The 18,223-nt window shown below is 39.1% G+C and overlaps 1 protein-coding gene across 2 annotated transcripts in view; it reads left to right on the plus strand.

Annotated features, from left to right (window-relative positions):
* The window catches only part of LOC133124141 (fibroblast growth factor 14), a 150,941-nt gene that overhangs the window by 112,522 nt on the left and 20,196 nt on the right, over window positions 1-18,223 (plus strand). For both annotated transcript variants that reach the window (XM_061235081.1, XM_061235080.1), the window contains exons 2-3: window positions 6,609-6,719; window positions 11,624-11,727. In XM_061235081.1, the coding sequence (XP_061091065.1) occupies window positions 6,609-6,719; window positions 11,624-11,727 (215 nt within the window). The remainder of the gene's footprint in view (window positions 1-6,608; window positions 6,720-11,623; window positions 11,728-18,223) is intronic.

The following is an 18,223-nucleotide window of genomic DNA, read 5'->3' on the forward strand; positions in this document are numbered from 1 at the left end:
TAAGTAAACTGACCAGATCTATGCCTAAGGCTTATATCAGTGAAGATGAGGAGTTTATTGGGTTCTATTCCCTCGAAAGGCATTTTCTGTAACCATTTATATGTTAACATTTATTTAAAAAATGCTGGACTTTGAGAGGGAGAGGGACCCTGCTTGTGCGGCTTAGGAATTTACAGCTGCGCCTGCTTCCAGAGAGGCCTGAGGATTTAGTGAGTTACAGTATACATACTCTGAATATTCTCCTCCCTTCAACCTGAATTAATATAAAAATTGCTAGGGGATAGGAAAGACAGAGGAACGAAGATGCCTCAAGCAAGAACATTTTCGTATTCTTATCATAAATTTCTCTTACCTTTTTAGTACTAAAGGCTTATACGAATGTGTCATATTGGACTCCAACCAATTCAGACAACAGTTTGATTAACAAGAACATGGATGGCTGATACCTGATGACTGCGGTTCATTAATTTTTTGCCAAACATAATAATTGCATAATAATGTATCCAAAAGGTTAAATCTTATATTCCCCAGAAGATATTAACATCACATTTCAAACTTTCTATACCCAATTATACACACTGAATGAAGTCCAAATGTATTATACATTGAAACTGTTACGGCAGGGAGGACAGAGGAACCAGAAGCAGACACAGGGGTGTGGAAAATGGCAAGTTTACTCAGAGGTGATGGGACAGACAGAGCGTAGTCACAAAACAAGCCACGGTCAAAATCCAGGGGGTCAGTCCAAACAGGCAGAGGTACAGAAATCCACAAAACACAAAGAATAGTTCAGGGAAGCAGGCAGGGGTCAAAACAGGAAAACCAGATAAACAAGGGCAAGGGCAAGGACTCGGGAACAAGGGCAGGGGCAAGGAAACAAGGAGGCTAGAACTGGGGAAGGAATCAAGGGCTCGGGAACAGAAACAGGACAAGACGAACTAGCAGCGTGCAACTGAAAAGGACAGGTATAAATACACAGGGGAATGAGACAAACTAGGCGGGGCATGGGAGTGAGGGCGGTCTAACAAATAAACATCAGGTGAGACACATGAAAGGGTAATGGGACAATAACGAGGGGGAAACAAAAACGCGGACTGGAATCACAAAGAAACACATGTAATACAAGCGGCTCCGGACTAGGGAGTAGACAATTTGCAGAGAATCAGGAGATGCAGAGATACAGAGAGACAGGTGCGAATACTTCGCTGAAAACTAAGCAAGTAATCAGTGATAGAATAGGGAGGTGGAGTTACAGAACAGAATTGAAACTGGAGATACATTAGTAAGTTAGTTAAGTGCTTTAAATTATTAGTGTGTTAGTATAATTAGTACTGTACAAATTCTATGTTAGTTGGGATTAGTATATTAGTGCTATGTACAAACATGAAATGGAGAGAAAGCAGGAAGTAAGTAATGTAAGATTGGAAGGAAGACTGAACCCCGGAACTACCGTAAACACCCGAATAGTGGGGCACGCAGACAAGGGAGTGACTGGACTAGAAAACATTCAGACTCAGACATCACAGGGGAAGACGAGTGCAAAGACAAACAAATATAAACAGAACCAGACATGAAATATGAAAAATAATAAATTACAAGAATAAATAATACTAAACAATGATACACTAACACACAGAACACAGGAACATAACAGAAACATTCCTCAACAGCATTAACCTCAACTCAGAGCAAGCAGAAACCATTGATACACCAATTTCACCAATCGAAATTGAGAAACCTAGTGACCAATAATAAAGCCCCAGGCCCAGATGGCTACCCTGCTGCAGGCGAGTTGTGCTGACATACACTGCAAGGCTCTTGGTTATATGACTCGGAAGACAGGTCAGGACCCCTCATAAATGTTGTTCCTACCTAAGACAAAATTCTAAATAAGAAAATTGGTGAATGTGCCATTCTCTGAAATCACTAGTTTTAAGTGATTTAAGAACAAATGTTTTCATCATGAGCCCCAATGATTCTGCTGTCCTAGTCTCTGTGGGAAGACTCTGCAACCATTGTTTGACCAGTACAGACCATGGAGGGAAAGTATAGCCAGGTGTGGAACAGAGGTCTGCCTGGGGGATAGGGTTTGAACACTGAGGTAAAGTGGAGTTTCCATTTACTGGTTGTCCAATGGAACTTTGTATAACCTATAAATTCCACAGTATGGTACAGTGCATTAGATTATTGGTCTTGGTTCACACAATGTTTATTTAATTTATTACCTTTTCTGTTTTAATTCAGCACCTGTAATTATAGATATTCTCAGGAAACGCTCTCATCAATGATGATTTATATAGTGCATTTTTCTAACATAGCCAGCCATAGCTAAATAATTAATTCAGTCTCTTGCCGAACTAATGATTAGATAAAATGTCAGTAGTCTAAATGTTGCTGCTTATATAATGTATGTGAACCTGATATGTCGAAATACCTCAAACTGGGTGACAACGTAACTATAATTGCATGCCGCATACACCTACCGTTTGTCATATGGGTAACTAGATACTGTAGGTAACTGTACCCACCATTGAGATATACAATAACTGGAGACAGGTTCTGCTTACTGGTTCCATGGATTCCTATAGGCAATCCCTTGTCCCCTGGTTCCCGCCATCAACTGCTTTGCTTTGTCATGTCCATCTGTACTTTAGGCATAGTACGTGGAAATAACCACTCTGGAGGTTGTCCTTCTGAGTTACAGCTACATGATGATTACTGATGCCTTATTGATCCAGAGGGAAATTGCTCATCGTTAACAATTCTACTTTCATGACTAAATGTAATCAGAGCTTTCCCTTCACTGTGTGCAATTATATTAGCCAATTTCTGTTTCAGATGCCTTTGACTATGATCTGTGAGCATCCACTGTTTGGTCAAGTTTCACTTTCAACTGTTCAAGGAGTTCAAACTGGTTTCTGACAAGTTTGAAGGTTGTTGTAATGTCAAGAAAACACAATTAGACAAAATTTCATCTCATCTTTTCTTTCCAAGAGTGTCACTGTCTCTCTGTGGTCTGACCTGCTTCCATTGGGACGATTGTACTGATTATACGGACTCTTTGAGGACAAAGGCCTCAACTCTACCCATCCACCCAGTTGAAATCAGGTTTAAAATAGATTATCAGTGTATAAGTCTATACATACAGTGCAGTTCGTAAGTATTTGGACAGCAGTACAATTTCTGTTCTTTTGGCTCTGTACTCCAGCACAATGGATTTGAAATTACATCTATATCAGGTATTTACATCCATATCAGGTGTATCCATGTAGAAATTACATCCTTTTTTAATACATAGCACCACCCATTTTAGGGGACCAAAATAATTGGACAGTTGGCTTCTCAGCTGTTTCTGGTTAGTCAGGTGTATGCAATCGCTTCCTTAGTACACATATATATATATATATCTTGTTTCTACTTTTGATTGCCTTTGGAGTCTGTTGTTGGCCTTTGTCCACAGGAAGAGGTGTGCTAATAACTGTCAAGCCATTAAAGTCATAAATAAGAAGAAAACAGTCAGAGACATAGACCAAACAATAGGCTTTCCTAAATAAACTATTTGGGACATCATTAAGAAGAAAGAGAACACTGGTGAGCTCAGTAATTGCAAAGTGGCTGGTCGGCAAAGAAAGACCTGTACAGTCGATGACCAAAGACCTGTTCAATAGATAAGAAACATACTTCAGGAGGCAGATTTTCAGCAGAACACTTGGCAACCGATCTACACTACAAGATGCGAACCACTAGATAGCCACAAAAACATGCCCAGGTTACAGTTTGCTAAGTAGTACCAAAAAGAGCCTGCAGAGTTCTGGAAAAAGATCTTGTGGACAGATGAGACAAAGATTGACTTGGATCAGAGTGATGACAAGAGCGTAGAGTCTTAGAGTTTGGAGGCTCAAAGGAACTGCTCCAGATCCAAGGTGCCCCCCTCATCTGTGAAGGATGGTGGTGGGGGTGTTATTGTTTGGGCATGTTTTTGGCAGTATGGCTGCCACAGGTGCTGGCTCACTTACCTAAGGCAACTTAAGCCTAAGCAACAGCTGATGGCAGCAGTGGAATGATAATGTAATGTAATAGCAGCAGCAGAATTAATTATGAAGTGTACAGAAGCATCTTATCTGCTCAAGTTCAATCAAATGCCTTCAACGCCATTGGATGGTGCTTCATCCCACAGCAAGGCAATGACCCGAAACACACACCAGTGCTCTCTTCATTCTTAATGATGTTCCAAAAGGTTTGATGTTCCGTAAGCCTATTGTCTGGTCTATGTCACTGTTTTTTAAAAATGACTTTGACTCATGTCCTCATGTTGACAAACACCAATAACAGACTCCAAAAGGCAATGACATGCCTAGAATCAAGACTAGATACTAAAAGCTTTCTTATACATGCACTAAGCAAGCAATTGAATCCACCTCACTATTCAGAAACAACTGAGAAACCAATACTTTTGGTCCCATAAAATGGGGGACTTTCTCTAAAAAGGGATGTAATTTCTACAAGGATGATATGGATGTGGATACACTCAAATGAAAGGTGACAGTCTGCCCTTTATCCTCATAGTCATTGTTTTGTTTCAAATCCAATGTGCTGGAGTACAAAGCCAAAAGAAGAAGAATTGTTCCACTGTCCAAATACTTATGGACTGTACGTACATGCAGTGCATGCACTCAGTGAGCACTTCATTAGCTATACCTGTACACCAGCTTGTTAATGCAAATATTTATTCAGCCAATCATGAGGCAGCAAATTAATGCATACAAGCATGCAGACACGATCATGGGGTTCAGCAGTTTCAGACCAAATGTCAGCATGGGGGAAGAACTGTGATCTAAGTGACTTTGACCATGGAATGATTGTTGGTGCCAGACAGGGTGGTTTCGGTATCTCAGAAACTGCTGATCTCCTGGGATTTTCATGCACAACAGTCTCTATAATTTGCAGAGAATGGTACGAAAAAGAAAAAAAAACCAGTAAGCAGTTCACCGGGAAAAAACGCCTCATTAATAACACAGGTCAGAGGAGAAGGGCCAGATTGGTCAAAGCTGACAGGAAGGTGACAGTAAAGCAAATAACCATGCATTACAACAGTGGTATGCAGAAGAGCATCTCTGAACACAAAACACGTCAAACCGCTAAGTGGATAGGCCACAGCAACAGAAGACAAATAAGTCTAATAAATGCCTAATAAAGTGTATATACAGACACACACACACACGCACACAAACACAGGTTCCTTCTCAGTGGGCACGTTTGGAGGTAGAACTTCCTGTCCTACCACCTGGGCCTGCTGAGTATCGCAAATTCCATTTGAATTTTGGCAACAGAAAACAATAATGGGGGTGTTGAATTTTCTAATATTTTGTAAAATACAGACAAAGTATGCTGAAGTATGAAATGATGCTGTCAGTTGTGGGTTTTAAGACCAGTTATTTTGAGCGAAATGCAAATCTGTCTGGAATGCTTACAGTGTTAAGGAAAGTAAAAATGTGAAGGATGGAGTCTTTTTGAAAATACTTCTTAACACCTCCATGCAGTGGGTGGTTATGCACTTTCCCAGAGAGATACAGCTTTGCCTACCCACCAGCCCTAAGAGCTGAACGCCTTATATGTGACCATCTAATTAATCATGGGTGCTTTCCCACAAGGAGGGAAATCAATTTGAGACTGTAAAATAAGGTTCCAGGGATGAGCATCCCACAGAATGAAGGCAGACACATCCAGGCTTTGAAAATAAATAATGAATAATAAATAAATACATTTTTGTTATTGCTACACAGGACCTGGAAGAATTAAAGAATTTAAAAACTTGCATCTGCATTGCAGCATATACTTAACAGTGTCATGGTGGAGTATTCTTAGTCACTTGTGTTTGATCAACATAAGCCTTTTACACTTCCACAGAATCATAAAAACTACTGTTTTATGACCATTCAAAGTACAGTAATTGATACCAGCACATTTTAAATGTACGTATTATGATGAATACTAACATTGACAGAGTATTGCAGGGTGGTAAACTGGATTGGGGCACACAGGGTGCATGTTGAATTATATGTCCTGTTTAAAGACTTGTACTGTTTGAAAAACTATCTAAACTATTAGAGAACATCACATCATCTTTGAACTGATCACATTAATGACCTACAAGAAGATTGCCTAATGTTGTAGAGCTAAGCATTGTATTTGAGATGAGGTATAAAATGTCTTAGTAAAGTGGGTAATAGTGCTCTTTCTGGTACAAGAGTGAAGTTACACACTTTTTAATAGGTACTCATCTACTTCAAATGTAATAAGTATGTTTCGATAAATTGACTAGAGGGTGCTGTTGAGTGCACAATGGGCCCACATTCCAATTCAAACGCCATTAACTAGCAGTTCAGTAGCTCATTTAATGTGTACGTAAATATTGCGTTGTGTGATATATTCGACAGTGAAAACCTTGGCATTAAGGCAAGCCAGACATTTCTCCCATCCATGATCTGCCAGACTATTGATCGCTGCATTTCTTCATTTACACTGGGGTTTGTTGCTAATGAACACTCCCTGTTTCTATTTCTCACACTTTGTCTGTGTTTCTCTTTCTGCCTGTCTCTGTCTACCAGATCCCCAGCTAAAGGGTATAGTGACCAGGTTATATTGCAGGCAGGGATACTACTTGCAAATGAACCCAGATGGATCTCTGGATGGGACTAAGGATGACAGCACTAATTCTTGTGAGTTCACTTTTTTTGTTTAACTGCATTTCTGGTAAGTAACGCAGGAAGGAAACTGTATTTATGTTTTAACCTTTTTTCAGATGCTTAACCAATTGTTAATTGTAAATCTCAGCCCAAAGCTCACTTGTCTGGCAATTCTCATAACATAAAATATAAAGTAACATATAATGTAAACTGGATGAGTGTTTCTCCTTTCATGTTATTTTTTCTAGTTGATTATTTAGTGAGGTTTATTTAGCCATGTGTACACATTAATTCTCAAGTTACTCTATGTGATTGTTTAAATGAATTGCTTGTACTGGCTGCATATTGCATATTTTTTACTCTATATTACAGTTATATTAACTGAATATTTTGACGCATTTCCAGCCTCATGAAATAACCAGGGTTTACTCTCCTGCAAATGTCTTAAAACAACACATAATGTTTTAACACTTCCATGTCTTAAGTCAACACATCTACTACTTTCGACACTGTCGGCTTATGTAATGCATAAATTGTACATTTTTAGCACAATAGTAACTTTGACACAAAATGTGTGAAAGTAATACAAAAGTGAGAAGAAAAAAAAAAACATAAATAAATAAATACTACTGGTTGAAGGTGTTATTATTGGCCAGCTATTCTGGAAATTGCAATCTCTATAAACAAAAACAAGTCGGTACGCATGCATATAAGCACGTTCGTATGTCTGTTAAATGTTATCAGAGCTGGGGTGTTTTTCATGAAATCAGAGGGAAGCATGATGGCGGTGACAGAACCGGCCCCGTCTGATCTCGGAGGGCAGGAATGAGAGTCGAAGCCTCAGTGAGCTTGCCGCTGGCGCCTCCATTCATTTGAATTAAATCTGTAGCGCGGGCAATAGCCTGACACCCGTCAGTCCTGCGATTCACACTTTTTCAGCTAAAATGACCTGTCACTTCTCATACACAGATAAAGCCAGGCGTGGATATGGGGAAGGCCCACTATTTTGGTTGCATATGTAACTAGATTGCTTTTTCATGATAAGAATTTTCTCAGTCAGTTAGAATTATTTCTAACCTTAAATTCCTCGTCTGCCAAATTGACACAGCAACCTCCAAGTGAAATAGAGCACAGTTTACAGACACGTTAAGAACATAATGTTATTGTAATATTATTATTTAATTTACAAGTTTAACAATGGTACAATGTTGAGGTGCCTGTGAAATATGAGGTGTTACAAAAAAGAAAAAAAGACTGAGACTGCTGATTGGGTGACTCAGCAGCCTCAAACTAATGAATTACATTATAGTTTTGTTACCTCTGTACAATATATAACACTATATAAGCCCAATCTCAGTTCTTTTAACTTATTAGGGGTCCTAGTACGTAGTGCTGGAACCCTATTGCATTTGTTCTGATTTTTATTACAGTTTTTTACAATCAATTTGGTGCTAATCTCACAAGTTTGTGCTAAGCTTTTAAAACCTTAGACACAAGAATCAAAACGGTCAGCACTTGTAACACAGCCTGTCCGCCAGTTCAAAACCTTGCGTTGTGCATTCATATATTTGAATAAATCTTGAATTTCCAAAGTCTTTGGTTCAAATAACTAATTTATCAAGAAATACTATAGGAACATTCATTTTGTGGTTCTATGGTTCTAAATGAAGGGAATAGTGGAAACAGTAGAAGAGAGTGGAATCATTGAACAAAATCAGAATAGAAAATACAATTCAACATAGGTTTTTTACATTTGGTAACAAGCTTTTTTTGATACTGAGTTTACTTTTTCAGAACCTTTCACAACCAGTATGGATTGCCCAGCAGGGCTACCATAGCAATTAGCAAAAGAGCACTGTACCAAAGTGGAAAAATGCAAAAACATTATTGCGGGGGGTGTGTCACAAAAGGTTGAAAACCGCTGGTGATGAAATATTAAATCTAATGATTGTGGTAAAATTGATCATGTTGCAAAGTAATTGGTGTCAGTAGTTTTATTTATCTTAAAACATTCATGATCTAAATATGAAATGTTGTAACAGTAATCAGTTTCCATAAAACTATGCTCTAGGAGTAATGTTAAACTTTAAAAGTAGAATTTTAAAGTAGTTGGATTCATTGATAGTTAGATGGACTGTACTGAATCAAAAGACAGTCGTATCATATGTAATGTGTGTATTTTATTTTTAAAAGGCTAATACTTTGAAAGTTAAGTCGTGTCAAGTGTTTTGGTTTAGCAAACAAATTATTAAAACAAATCATGTGTATTGTATTCAAGCAATTGTAAAAAAAAAATTTAGTTTTGAGTTAGAAACATTTCCTTAAGGTTCTGAAATTAGTGTCAAAGTGATTGTGAAAAACTGTATTATTTTTAAATTGTGAAGGAATCAAAAAATCTATGGCTGAATGGTGAGGCAATGAAATTTCCTGGGCATTTCCATTTAAACAACTTAATTCCAGACATTGCAGGCAGCCTTAAATAGTTTACATCAAAGGCAACAATGTTCTGAACAAGACAAAACTTGAATGGAGTGAATAGCTTGAAACGTGGCCACTATAAAATAATTAGTCATTTAGCATTGTTAGCCTGAAAATAGTTGTCCTTAAAAATCTTCTTCTCGTGAAACATAAATCTAAGCCATTTGGCACAAGAACACTTTGTCCAAATGGCTATCCAAATTGCGAAGGAAAGTTGAAAGATGGCAAATGATAGCTAATCATATATTCGTTAAATTGTAAGTGATGGCTGTGCCAATGGGGCACTAGGGGGTGTTGTAGCTCCATAATAGGTTTCATTGACCTTCTCCATTGTACTGGAGCCCATGTATCGCTGCTATGCATCTATATTTATTCTTGTTTTTACTGGTGGGTTTCTAACTGAAGCACACTCTATAGTGGCACAAGCGGTTCAGTGAGGGGCGGGCTTATGGTCCTCTCTGAAAACAAATTCTCCCCACAATTTCCAAATATATAATACTTGGCCAAAAACAAATAACATATACATAAGATTATCATTATTCATTCATTCACTTTTATTCAGTGCTTTTTGGCACCTGTGGGTTAATCAACTGCAATACCTTCAGTAACCTCAAGTGAGCTTCAAGGGGAATGTCAATCCCAAGTCCACTGGGCCTGAAACGTGGCCTCTGTGCACGGAGCAAGCAAATCTATGCACGGGGGAGTCAATTCTGTTGGCAGAGCTGGCAATTCTGACAGAGTGTGGATTGCCCAGCAGGGCTACCATAGGAAGATGTGAGGAACATGGTATTTTGTTAACACCAATCACTCTAATCAATCAAATCATCTCACTTCAAAGATGTTTCTTCCCCAGGGGACATCATTATTGCCAAGATGGCCTGCTACCATAAATCATCATGCTACCAGAATTATCTTCAGCCAGCAACTCTGATGAGGTGGAACTCAGTGAAAAATGCTTCTCAATGCTTTCCACTTAAGAAATGTTGCTCAAAGATGCTGTGCATATCTTAGCACCCTTTGAGATCACCATTGATTATGTTCAAAGCTTGAATGTTGCTGCTGCTATTCCATATATCAGAGGACTTACCTCAGTGTTTGGTCCACCAGGTACAATTGCAGGCTTTTCAAAACTCTCAAGGAGGCAACTGTTAAGCCCCTGCCTGCTTATGAGCAGAAAAAGCTCTACCAAATTGACTCAGTCCTTGACCCACACTTCAAGTTCAAGATACGTAATGCAGTGAAACAGAGAGAGTACTCTGAAAGGTCAGAAAAGATGCTGCAACACTGTCCCACCCACTGACCTAGCAGTGCAGAAATATCTGACAGACATGCTGTTTGGTTCTATGGATCAACCAAGCGTATTTGAAGCGGAACTTGCTCCCATCACTAGAGAAATGGAAGAGTACCTCAGCACCCCATATCTCCCACCATCTATCAGTCCACTTTTATTCTGAAAGGCACACAGTGAACTCGCTGTACTGAGCAAACTTGTATAATGAATACTTACATCTTCCGGCATCCTCTGCTGCTGTAGAGCATCTATTTGTAGCATTGGAGGCCATGTAGTCACACATACTTCATGAATACCAACCGATTTGAAAGTCAAACAAGGAATCTGTGGATCTTCATCCATTTAGTGCTGCTGGTCTTCAGAATCAGATCACTTCCATACTGACGATTCTGATGAGTGCATAACCAATGCATGACTGCATAATCATTTCACCAGAGACATGAAGAGAAACACAGGCAAAATGTTATGTGCTACCAATTACATGCTCATCATCTGTCCCTTCCTTTCAATCAAATGTGTATATGTGTAAAGTCTTGATCTTGATTTCTAATGGCCATTATTAAAATTACACGATGCTTCAAAATCTAAAGGGACTTTTGAGCATGCACAGAGGCATTACAGTATCATATTGAAGTAATTAAATATGATATCTCACATATGCATTCGCATGTGTTTATGTATGCATGCCTCTTACTGTATGTTATGTTGATGTTTGTTGCGACCATATGTCATAATATTTTGACAGGCATCAGGTATTGTTGTTTTGGAGTCAAACAGTGGAAATTGATCCCAAAATGGTATTGCGTCATTCAAAGCTTCCAACTGCAGTCATTAAAGTAAAGCAGATGGCAATGGAAGCTTAAGAATGGGAGCATTTATAATGCTGGGAAATTAAATTTCCATGCAGATATACTTCACAAAGCTTGCCAGGACTGCTACAATGTATCTCATCAGCGTCAACAAAGGCTATTATATAACAAGTGAGAAGGGCATGCTGCAGGCCAGCAAAACACACATTAAATCCACCAGGATGGTGCTAATTAGCTGTAACCACCCAGGATATTAGCTTTAGCGGCGCTCCTGTTTACACTGCTGAGGCTTGTTCACATATATGTCTTTCTGTTCACATGTGCTCAATGTGTGAGCTCCCGTGTTTGTTTTTCTTCAGCTCTGTTCAATCTCATCCCTGTGGGTCTTCGAGTTGTCGCTATTCAGTCTGTGAAGACAGGCTTGTACATCGCCATGAATGGAGAAGGCCACCTATACACATCAGTGAGTACTCCGTTTATTCTTGTTTTTTCTTTTTTTTGTTACAACTAGCTGAAGCTCTTAAAATATGTATTGGCAGAGGGAGGCTGTATCGGAATGCTGTGTTTTTTGTTTGTGCTCAGATCTGTTCATTTCTGCCTTAAAGGCATTTCATAACTCCGATGAAATTTAACTCAAAAGCAATTTAAGTTGTGTTCTGTTATGTTGGGCATGCAACATTTAATTAACTTTAGGATGTAGCCACAACAATTGATTAATTTTATTAATTCCGTTCATTCCATTATAAAAGATAATAATTTCAGCCTCCAAATTTATTGATATGTTAAGTAAACAATTAAATAATGGAATTGACCTGAAATTCAAAACAAAATCTGGGTTAGATTTAATATTAAATAGGGTTAAACAGGCTAAGGATAACACATGAAAAAGAAAATGAGAAACCAAGAACTGACTTTTGAATGTCAGTTGTACCGCCCCAGGTAAGACCAAGTAAACACCACTCACTCACCTGTGCACTCATAGCACTCAACGTACATGTTTGTGATTGGTTACAATGCTCATTCGTTGAATACATATGTATCACAGTTTATAAGTGGCAAAGCTTGATTTTGGCATTGTGGGAATAATAAATGGAAATCACGTGATGTGACCTTTTGCGACTCGCATATCGCAGCAGCCAAAATCGTGTTTTCAATTAATATCCAATTAATTATGCAGATCTTGTGTATGTGCATGTGTCTGTGTGCATGTATGAGTATTTGCTTTTTCAATGCTTTTGTCTTAGCATATAAATAGCACATTTATTAGTAGAGGCTTGAAAGCCAATTCTATAGTGACAAGAAATTAATTTTAATAACATACAGATCACACCCCACATAAGGTGATTACCATACTGTATTAAATATTTGCATATGTTCTGAATCTTGAGATCCTGTTATTGTGTGAACACCGTATTACACATCTATTTCCAATGAACACTGTTGACACTCTCTGTTGTATAATGTGTTTTATTTCTTGCTCTTGATTATCAGATAAGACTCTGAGCTAGGTGTGGGTTGACAGAGAACACATTATTTTATTGGCTCAATTTCTGTGGACATAGACTCAGTGAGCACTTTATCAGGTATTTATTAGACGTATTGGTCTTCTGCTGCTGTAGCCTATCCACTTAGAGGTTTGACACGTTGTGTGTTCAGAGATGCACTTTTGCATACCACTGTTGTAATGCGTGGTTATTTGCATTACTGTCACATTCCTGTCAGCTTTGACCAGTCTGGCCCTTCTCTACTGACCTCTCTCATTAAGGCATTTTTGCCTGGAGAACTGCGGCTCACTGGATGTTCTTGTTTTTCACACTATTCTCTGCAAACTCTGGAGACTGTTGTGCCTGAAAATCAGCAGTTCATGTGATATTCAAACCACCGTGTCTGTCACCAACAATCATTCCACGGCCAGAGTGACTAAAAAACAGCTGAACGTCTTCAACACGTCTGCATGTTTTTATGCATTTAGTTGCTGCCAGATGATTAAATATTTGCATTAACAAGCTGGTGTACAGGCCTACCTTATAAAGTGCTCAGTGAGTGTATTGCCCACCTGTAGATTTGACAGCTGTGTGGAAAATAATAACCTGGATAATAAACGAGAAGAAACTGCCTCATCATCTATCCATACTCATGATCACAGCTCAAGTCACACTTCTGAAAACCCAAGGAGTCCCACTGATTTTCTTTTTTAATTTAAATGCAATCTTTTCAGTTTGTCAGATACTATGTAGACAGAAGAGTGACAATTTAAAGGAAAAAACTACTTTGTGTCGTTGTATGGTGTTGACCACCAGGAGCCGCCAGAACAGTTATGTTGCGCCTTGGCAGAGACTCTACAAGTCTCTGGAACTCTACCGGAGGGATGGAACACCAGTCTTCCAAAAGATATTCCCTGGTTTGGTGTTTTCATGATGGTGGAGAGCGCAGTCTAACACTTTGTTTCAAAATCTCCCATCGGTGTTCAATTAGGTTGACATCTGGTGATTGCAAAGGTCAAAGCATATGATTCACATCATTTTCATACTCAACAAACCATTCAGTGAATGCCCTGTGGACCACTCCCATCAGGATAGGAATGGTTCATCATTCAGTCAGTCTATTGTCCATTGTGTTGCATTAATTGAGCATATGGGATCTGTCCTGATCGGTGAGAGTTTAAGAAACTGTCAGAAAATTGCAGTAAAGTCATTCTCTGTGACCACGTTACATGCAAGCCTTCTCCGTTCCTCTAACTTGGTGACATTATCAACAAATGTTGATCTGGTCTGGTCTGGTCTTAGTCAGGTCTGCCACTATTGCTGATATACATTGGGCTCCAGAATTGTTGGCACCCTTAATAAAAATTGAGAAATAGTGGTCCAGGGGCACTATTTAAGATCAATGGCACAATTAATTTAACAAATTACCAAGAAAATCTGGTTGCCACTGCTAGGAAGCTGAGTCTTGGTGGTAAGTAGATTGTCCAGCAGAACAATGCATCCAAGCATACATCAAAACATTTGAGGAAAAGACTCTTTGTCAGGGGTGTTTGTGCAAAGTATTAAATCACAGGTGCCAATAATTGTGGAACCTGTTTTCTTTGGGGAAAAAATATTAGAAAAATGTAAGACTTTGGTTGATTGAATCATTAATAAAGCTCACTGCTTTATGGATGTTGTGGAAAAAAAGCATATGTCAATAACTATTATCTTTTGAGTTTACAACAGTTTTTGTGCATATTCATCATGGGTGCCAATAATTCTGGAGCGCACTGTAACTCAGGTGAATGCACTTATGCTAGTTAAAATAGTAAGTTCCACGGAATAACAAATATAGGATAGTGCAATGTAATGAACATACAGTAATACATAATTCAGGTGCAATGCTTGGTACATAGATTTATAATTATAGCCAGTATGGAATTGCTAGTACTGTATGAAGGTTACAACTGATTCCCCGTCCCCCATCCTGGGTCTGGTAGGAATATCAGACTAAATTATTTGTAATGGATGCCTTTTTTCCATGTTCTTGGATAAACTGGCAAGGAGGGATGAATGACAACTGCACAGCAACAGATGGTACTGATGTGGCTGGAGGCTTTTGGCACAGTTTTGAAGTGACTCTGGATACTTGCTATATTGTACTACAGAGACAACAGTTTCACGTCATGGCCAGAAAGGATAAATGCTCTGAGCAAGGAATTATTAAGAACTCAAAGGGAGGGACATGTTTTAAAAAAGACATTCCCCCTCAAGCATGTGGTCAGTATCTGGTCACCCTGAGATGACTCCAGCATGTGGCTCAGTCAGCTGTCAATGACTCTTCTGTGACGGAGTAACCTTCACTGCAGACAGGAGATGTGTGTTTCTCCAAGTATGATTATTAGTGGTCATAATGTTTTGTGTTATATATGTAATATGACACTCACTGGGGCTAATCAGCGAATTAAGCTTATTTTGTCCTAATTTATTATTAACCTTTATTTATACAGGGTTAGTTGACTGAGCGTGCATGCTCTTTTGCAGCAATTATGCCCCCCCAAGTGGTCTAACATGCATGTGTTTTCCATATAGACATCAGAACAATCCTTTTGGGGAGCTTAATAGACCTTGCAGTAGCATTTTTATTACTGATTCTTTTATTACTACTGTTTTTGTCCTCAAGCTTGAATTCCCAATCGAGATTGCAGCATTAGAGATGGGGAGGTATCCATCATGAGGGTCAAGCACATATAATGTGTTTTCCCATGAAAAGAGAAGCATTGGTGTGCAAGGTATTTCTCCGTCATTCTGTCATCATAGCCAACATGCGTAGCACAGTTTTGTGTAGGACAATTTCACTGGTGTTGATGAGTTCAGTTGTTTAAGAAGGGCTGGTTTAAGAATGTGGTTTAGGTATGAAAAAAAAAAATCGAACAGCAGGAAAGTGGTAGTGCGTTTGTTTACTGTCCATGTGTACTTGTCTGGTACTCTGTTTTTTATGGTCAATCGAATAAACAATAGAATTAGGCTGATGGTTCATAGGGTCATCGATACATGCTTTCGAAAGGCTTTCCATAGTCACCTGCATTGGCCAGTACTGGAGACAAGCAGTGATGTTCTATTTACATACTGTACATTTGTATGTAAAATGCCAATATCTGCCACTTGTCTCATGAACGATGATCAGAGGACCAGTTTAAACAAATTCGCCATTTACCAAAATAAGTAAATAAAATGCACTACACTACATGAGGGCATTGGTCTTGACGTAAAAAAAAATATTGTGCTTCATTTCACCTTGTCCTATTGTTTTCAAGGTAATTAATTAGTTGCCTAATCGGTGGTGGAGAGGCATGTCAGGCGGGTTCATTATTTTCTAAAGTGCTCCATTTCCTGCTCTAATGTAGGGCTTGTGTCGATGTGGTCTGCCATTAAGGGTGCTGGTGGGAGACCAGCTTCATGCATTAATGAATAACAAGGTCGAACCAAGTCATCAGCGGCAGACTTGGCCAACCTAACCAGAGGCCTGGAAAGCTAAAAATAGACACCTTTCTTGTGCTGCATTATGGTACGGTGATTATTGTAATAGTCAAGGGTCTTTCTTTATTTCGCCTTGCTGTATAACGCAGGTCAGCACAAAAGAAAGCCAGGCATAGATACTGATTCCTCAGCTCAGGGCCCATTATATCTACTTATACCGAGGCACAGGAAGATAACGGACCACCTAGGGCAATTAATTTTGATTAATTTTTTAGAACCTTGCTAACGAGAACAGATCGAACAGGTGTGTAGAATTTTTTTCCCAGCTAAAATATCCAAATTTTATCAATGCATGCAACATAAACTACAATGCAATGCATTTTAATTCATGTACAGTGGTTTCATTTGGCAGTTTGCTTCTGCAGTAAGCATCTTGCTGGCTGGGAAAAAAATGATTGTGAGGTTCAGACAGTAGGGGCAGTCGCGTTGCATTTCATCCTGTAACAAGCGCAGAAGTCATTTGTAACAAGATTGCCCCTAATCCATACTGGTTTAGGGTTTGTTTTTGACATAACCACCGCCAGGTCCAGTTTGCTGCTGAATAGTGGGTCAGGCATTATTCACTTCCCACTTAGACTATCAACACCTATTGTCAAAGGAATTCCTCTTGTTGTGGAATTGAGCCTGTTCTGAGAGCAAAGGGAGGCCCTACCCATTATTAGTATAGTGTTTCTAATAAAGTGCTCAGTGAGTGTATATCTAGTGCTGTCATGGTCAATATATCTGTTAAATGCAATATATTTAGGAAATACAACATGCTATTGACACTGCCATGTTACATCAAAGTTTGCCAATTGTTATTTGCTCATTTAAGTCTGCTATTCTAGCTCTAAAAGCGAGTTTGCCAGTCTCGCATTCGAAAGCAAGGGCGATGACGTATAATCTGATATCCGATTTTTCTCTAGCTAGCAAAAAACATGCAGTGAGCAGCAGTTCTGCGAGCAGAAGCGCTTTGTTAATGAGAGAGGTCAGAGGAGAAGGACCAGACTGGTCAAAAAACAGACAACGTGTCAAACCTCTAAGCAGATAGGTTACAGCAGCAGACTTACTAAGTCTAAAAAATAAGTCTAATAAGTACCTAATAAAGTGCTCACTAAGTGTATTTTAGAGATTGAGAGGACATGGGCAGAAAGAGAGTGAATGCAACTTGCTGAGAGTGCGAGGAGGGAAAGGGTAAATGAAAACTGGTGGTGCACCAGTCGCCATAGGTAACCGTGAGATGTCGTACTGCCGTAAGTGCATTCAGCGAAAGCAGCGTACTTATCTTTTCCGATGGTAAGGCAAGTGGGCCAGAACCAACTAAAAATAGAGTTGTTTGCCTATATTGGCATGTTTTGATATGTATTTGTATTTATGCAAGGCAATAAACATATGACAACATGTTTGGTTTTCTTTTAGTCCCCATTAAATCAATGTTTTTTTACTAACTAAACCAAGCTAATTAAGCTAACGGAGTGAGCTACACAAACTCGATGTAGGAATGCTTTGTGCAGTGGTAGTGGGTGAGCTGAAAACTGGGGAAGCCCGCAACTTTCTTTTAAACTGATCATTGTTCTCACCCTGTTTTCTTTAACATGCTGACAATCACAGTAAATAATAGGCAGGAAACGGTTTCATCACATCATTCAGTAGCACCACAACTTCTAGGATTCCTACATATTTCCGCTTCATGCAACAATGCATGTTTGAAGGCAAAATCAAAATGGGTGTGTTTTCCTGTGCCACAGCCTAGTGCAAACCAGCAGCCTGTCTCTTGGTGTGTGGCTCTTGATCACCTACAACATGGAAAAGGCCAAACTTGGTATGCTAGGCTACCCTGTGGTGCCTTACTGGCATGACTATAGGGATGACAAATGGCAGCAATTATACACAAATGGCACACTGAGGGACTTCTGGATCACTGCCTGGGAATACATTCATTCCACGCATCCCAATCATTTCCCAATTTCCCCA

The sequence above is a fragment of the Conger conger genome, chromosome 3 (assembly GCF_963514075.1).
Source record: "Conger conger chromosome 3, fConCon1.1, whole genome shotgun sequence".
NCBI classification, from domain to species: Eukaryota; Metazoa; Chordata; class Actinopteri; order Anguilliformes; family Congridae; genus Conger; species Conger conger.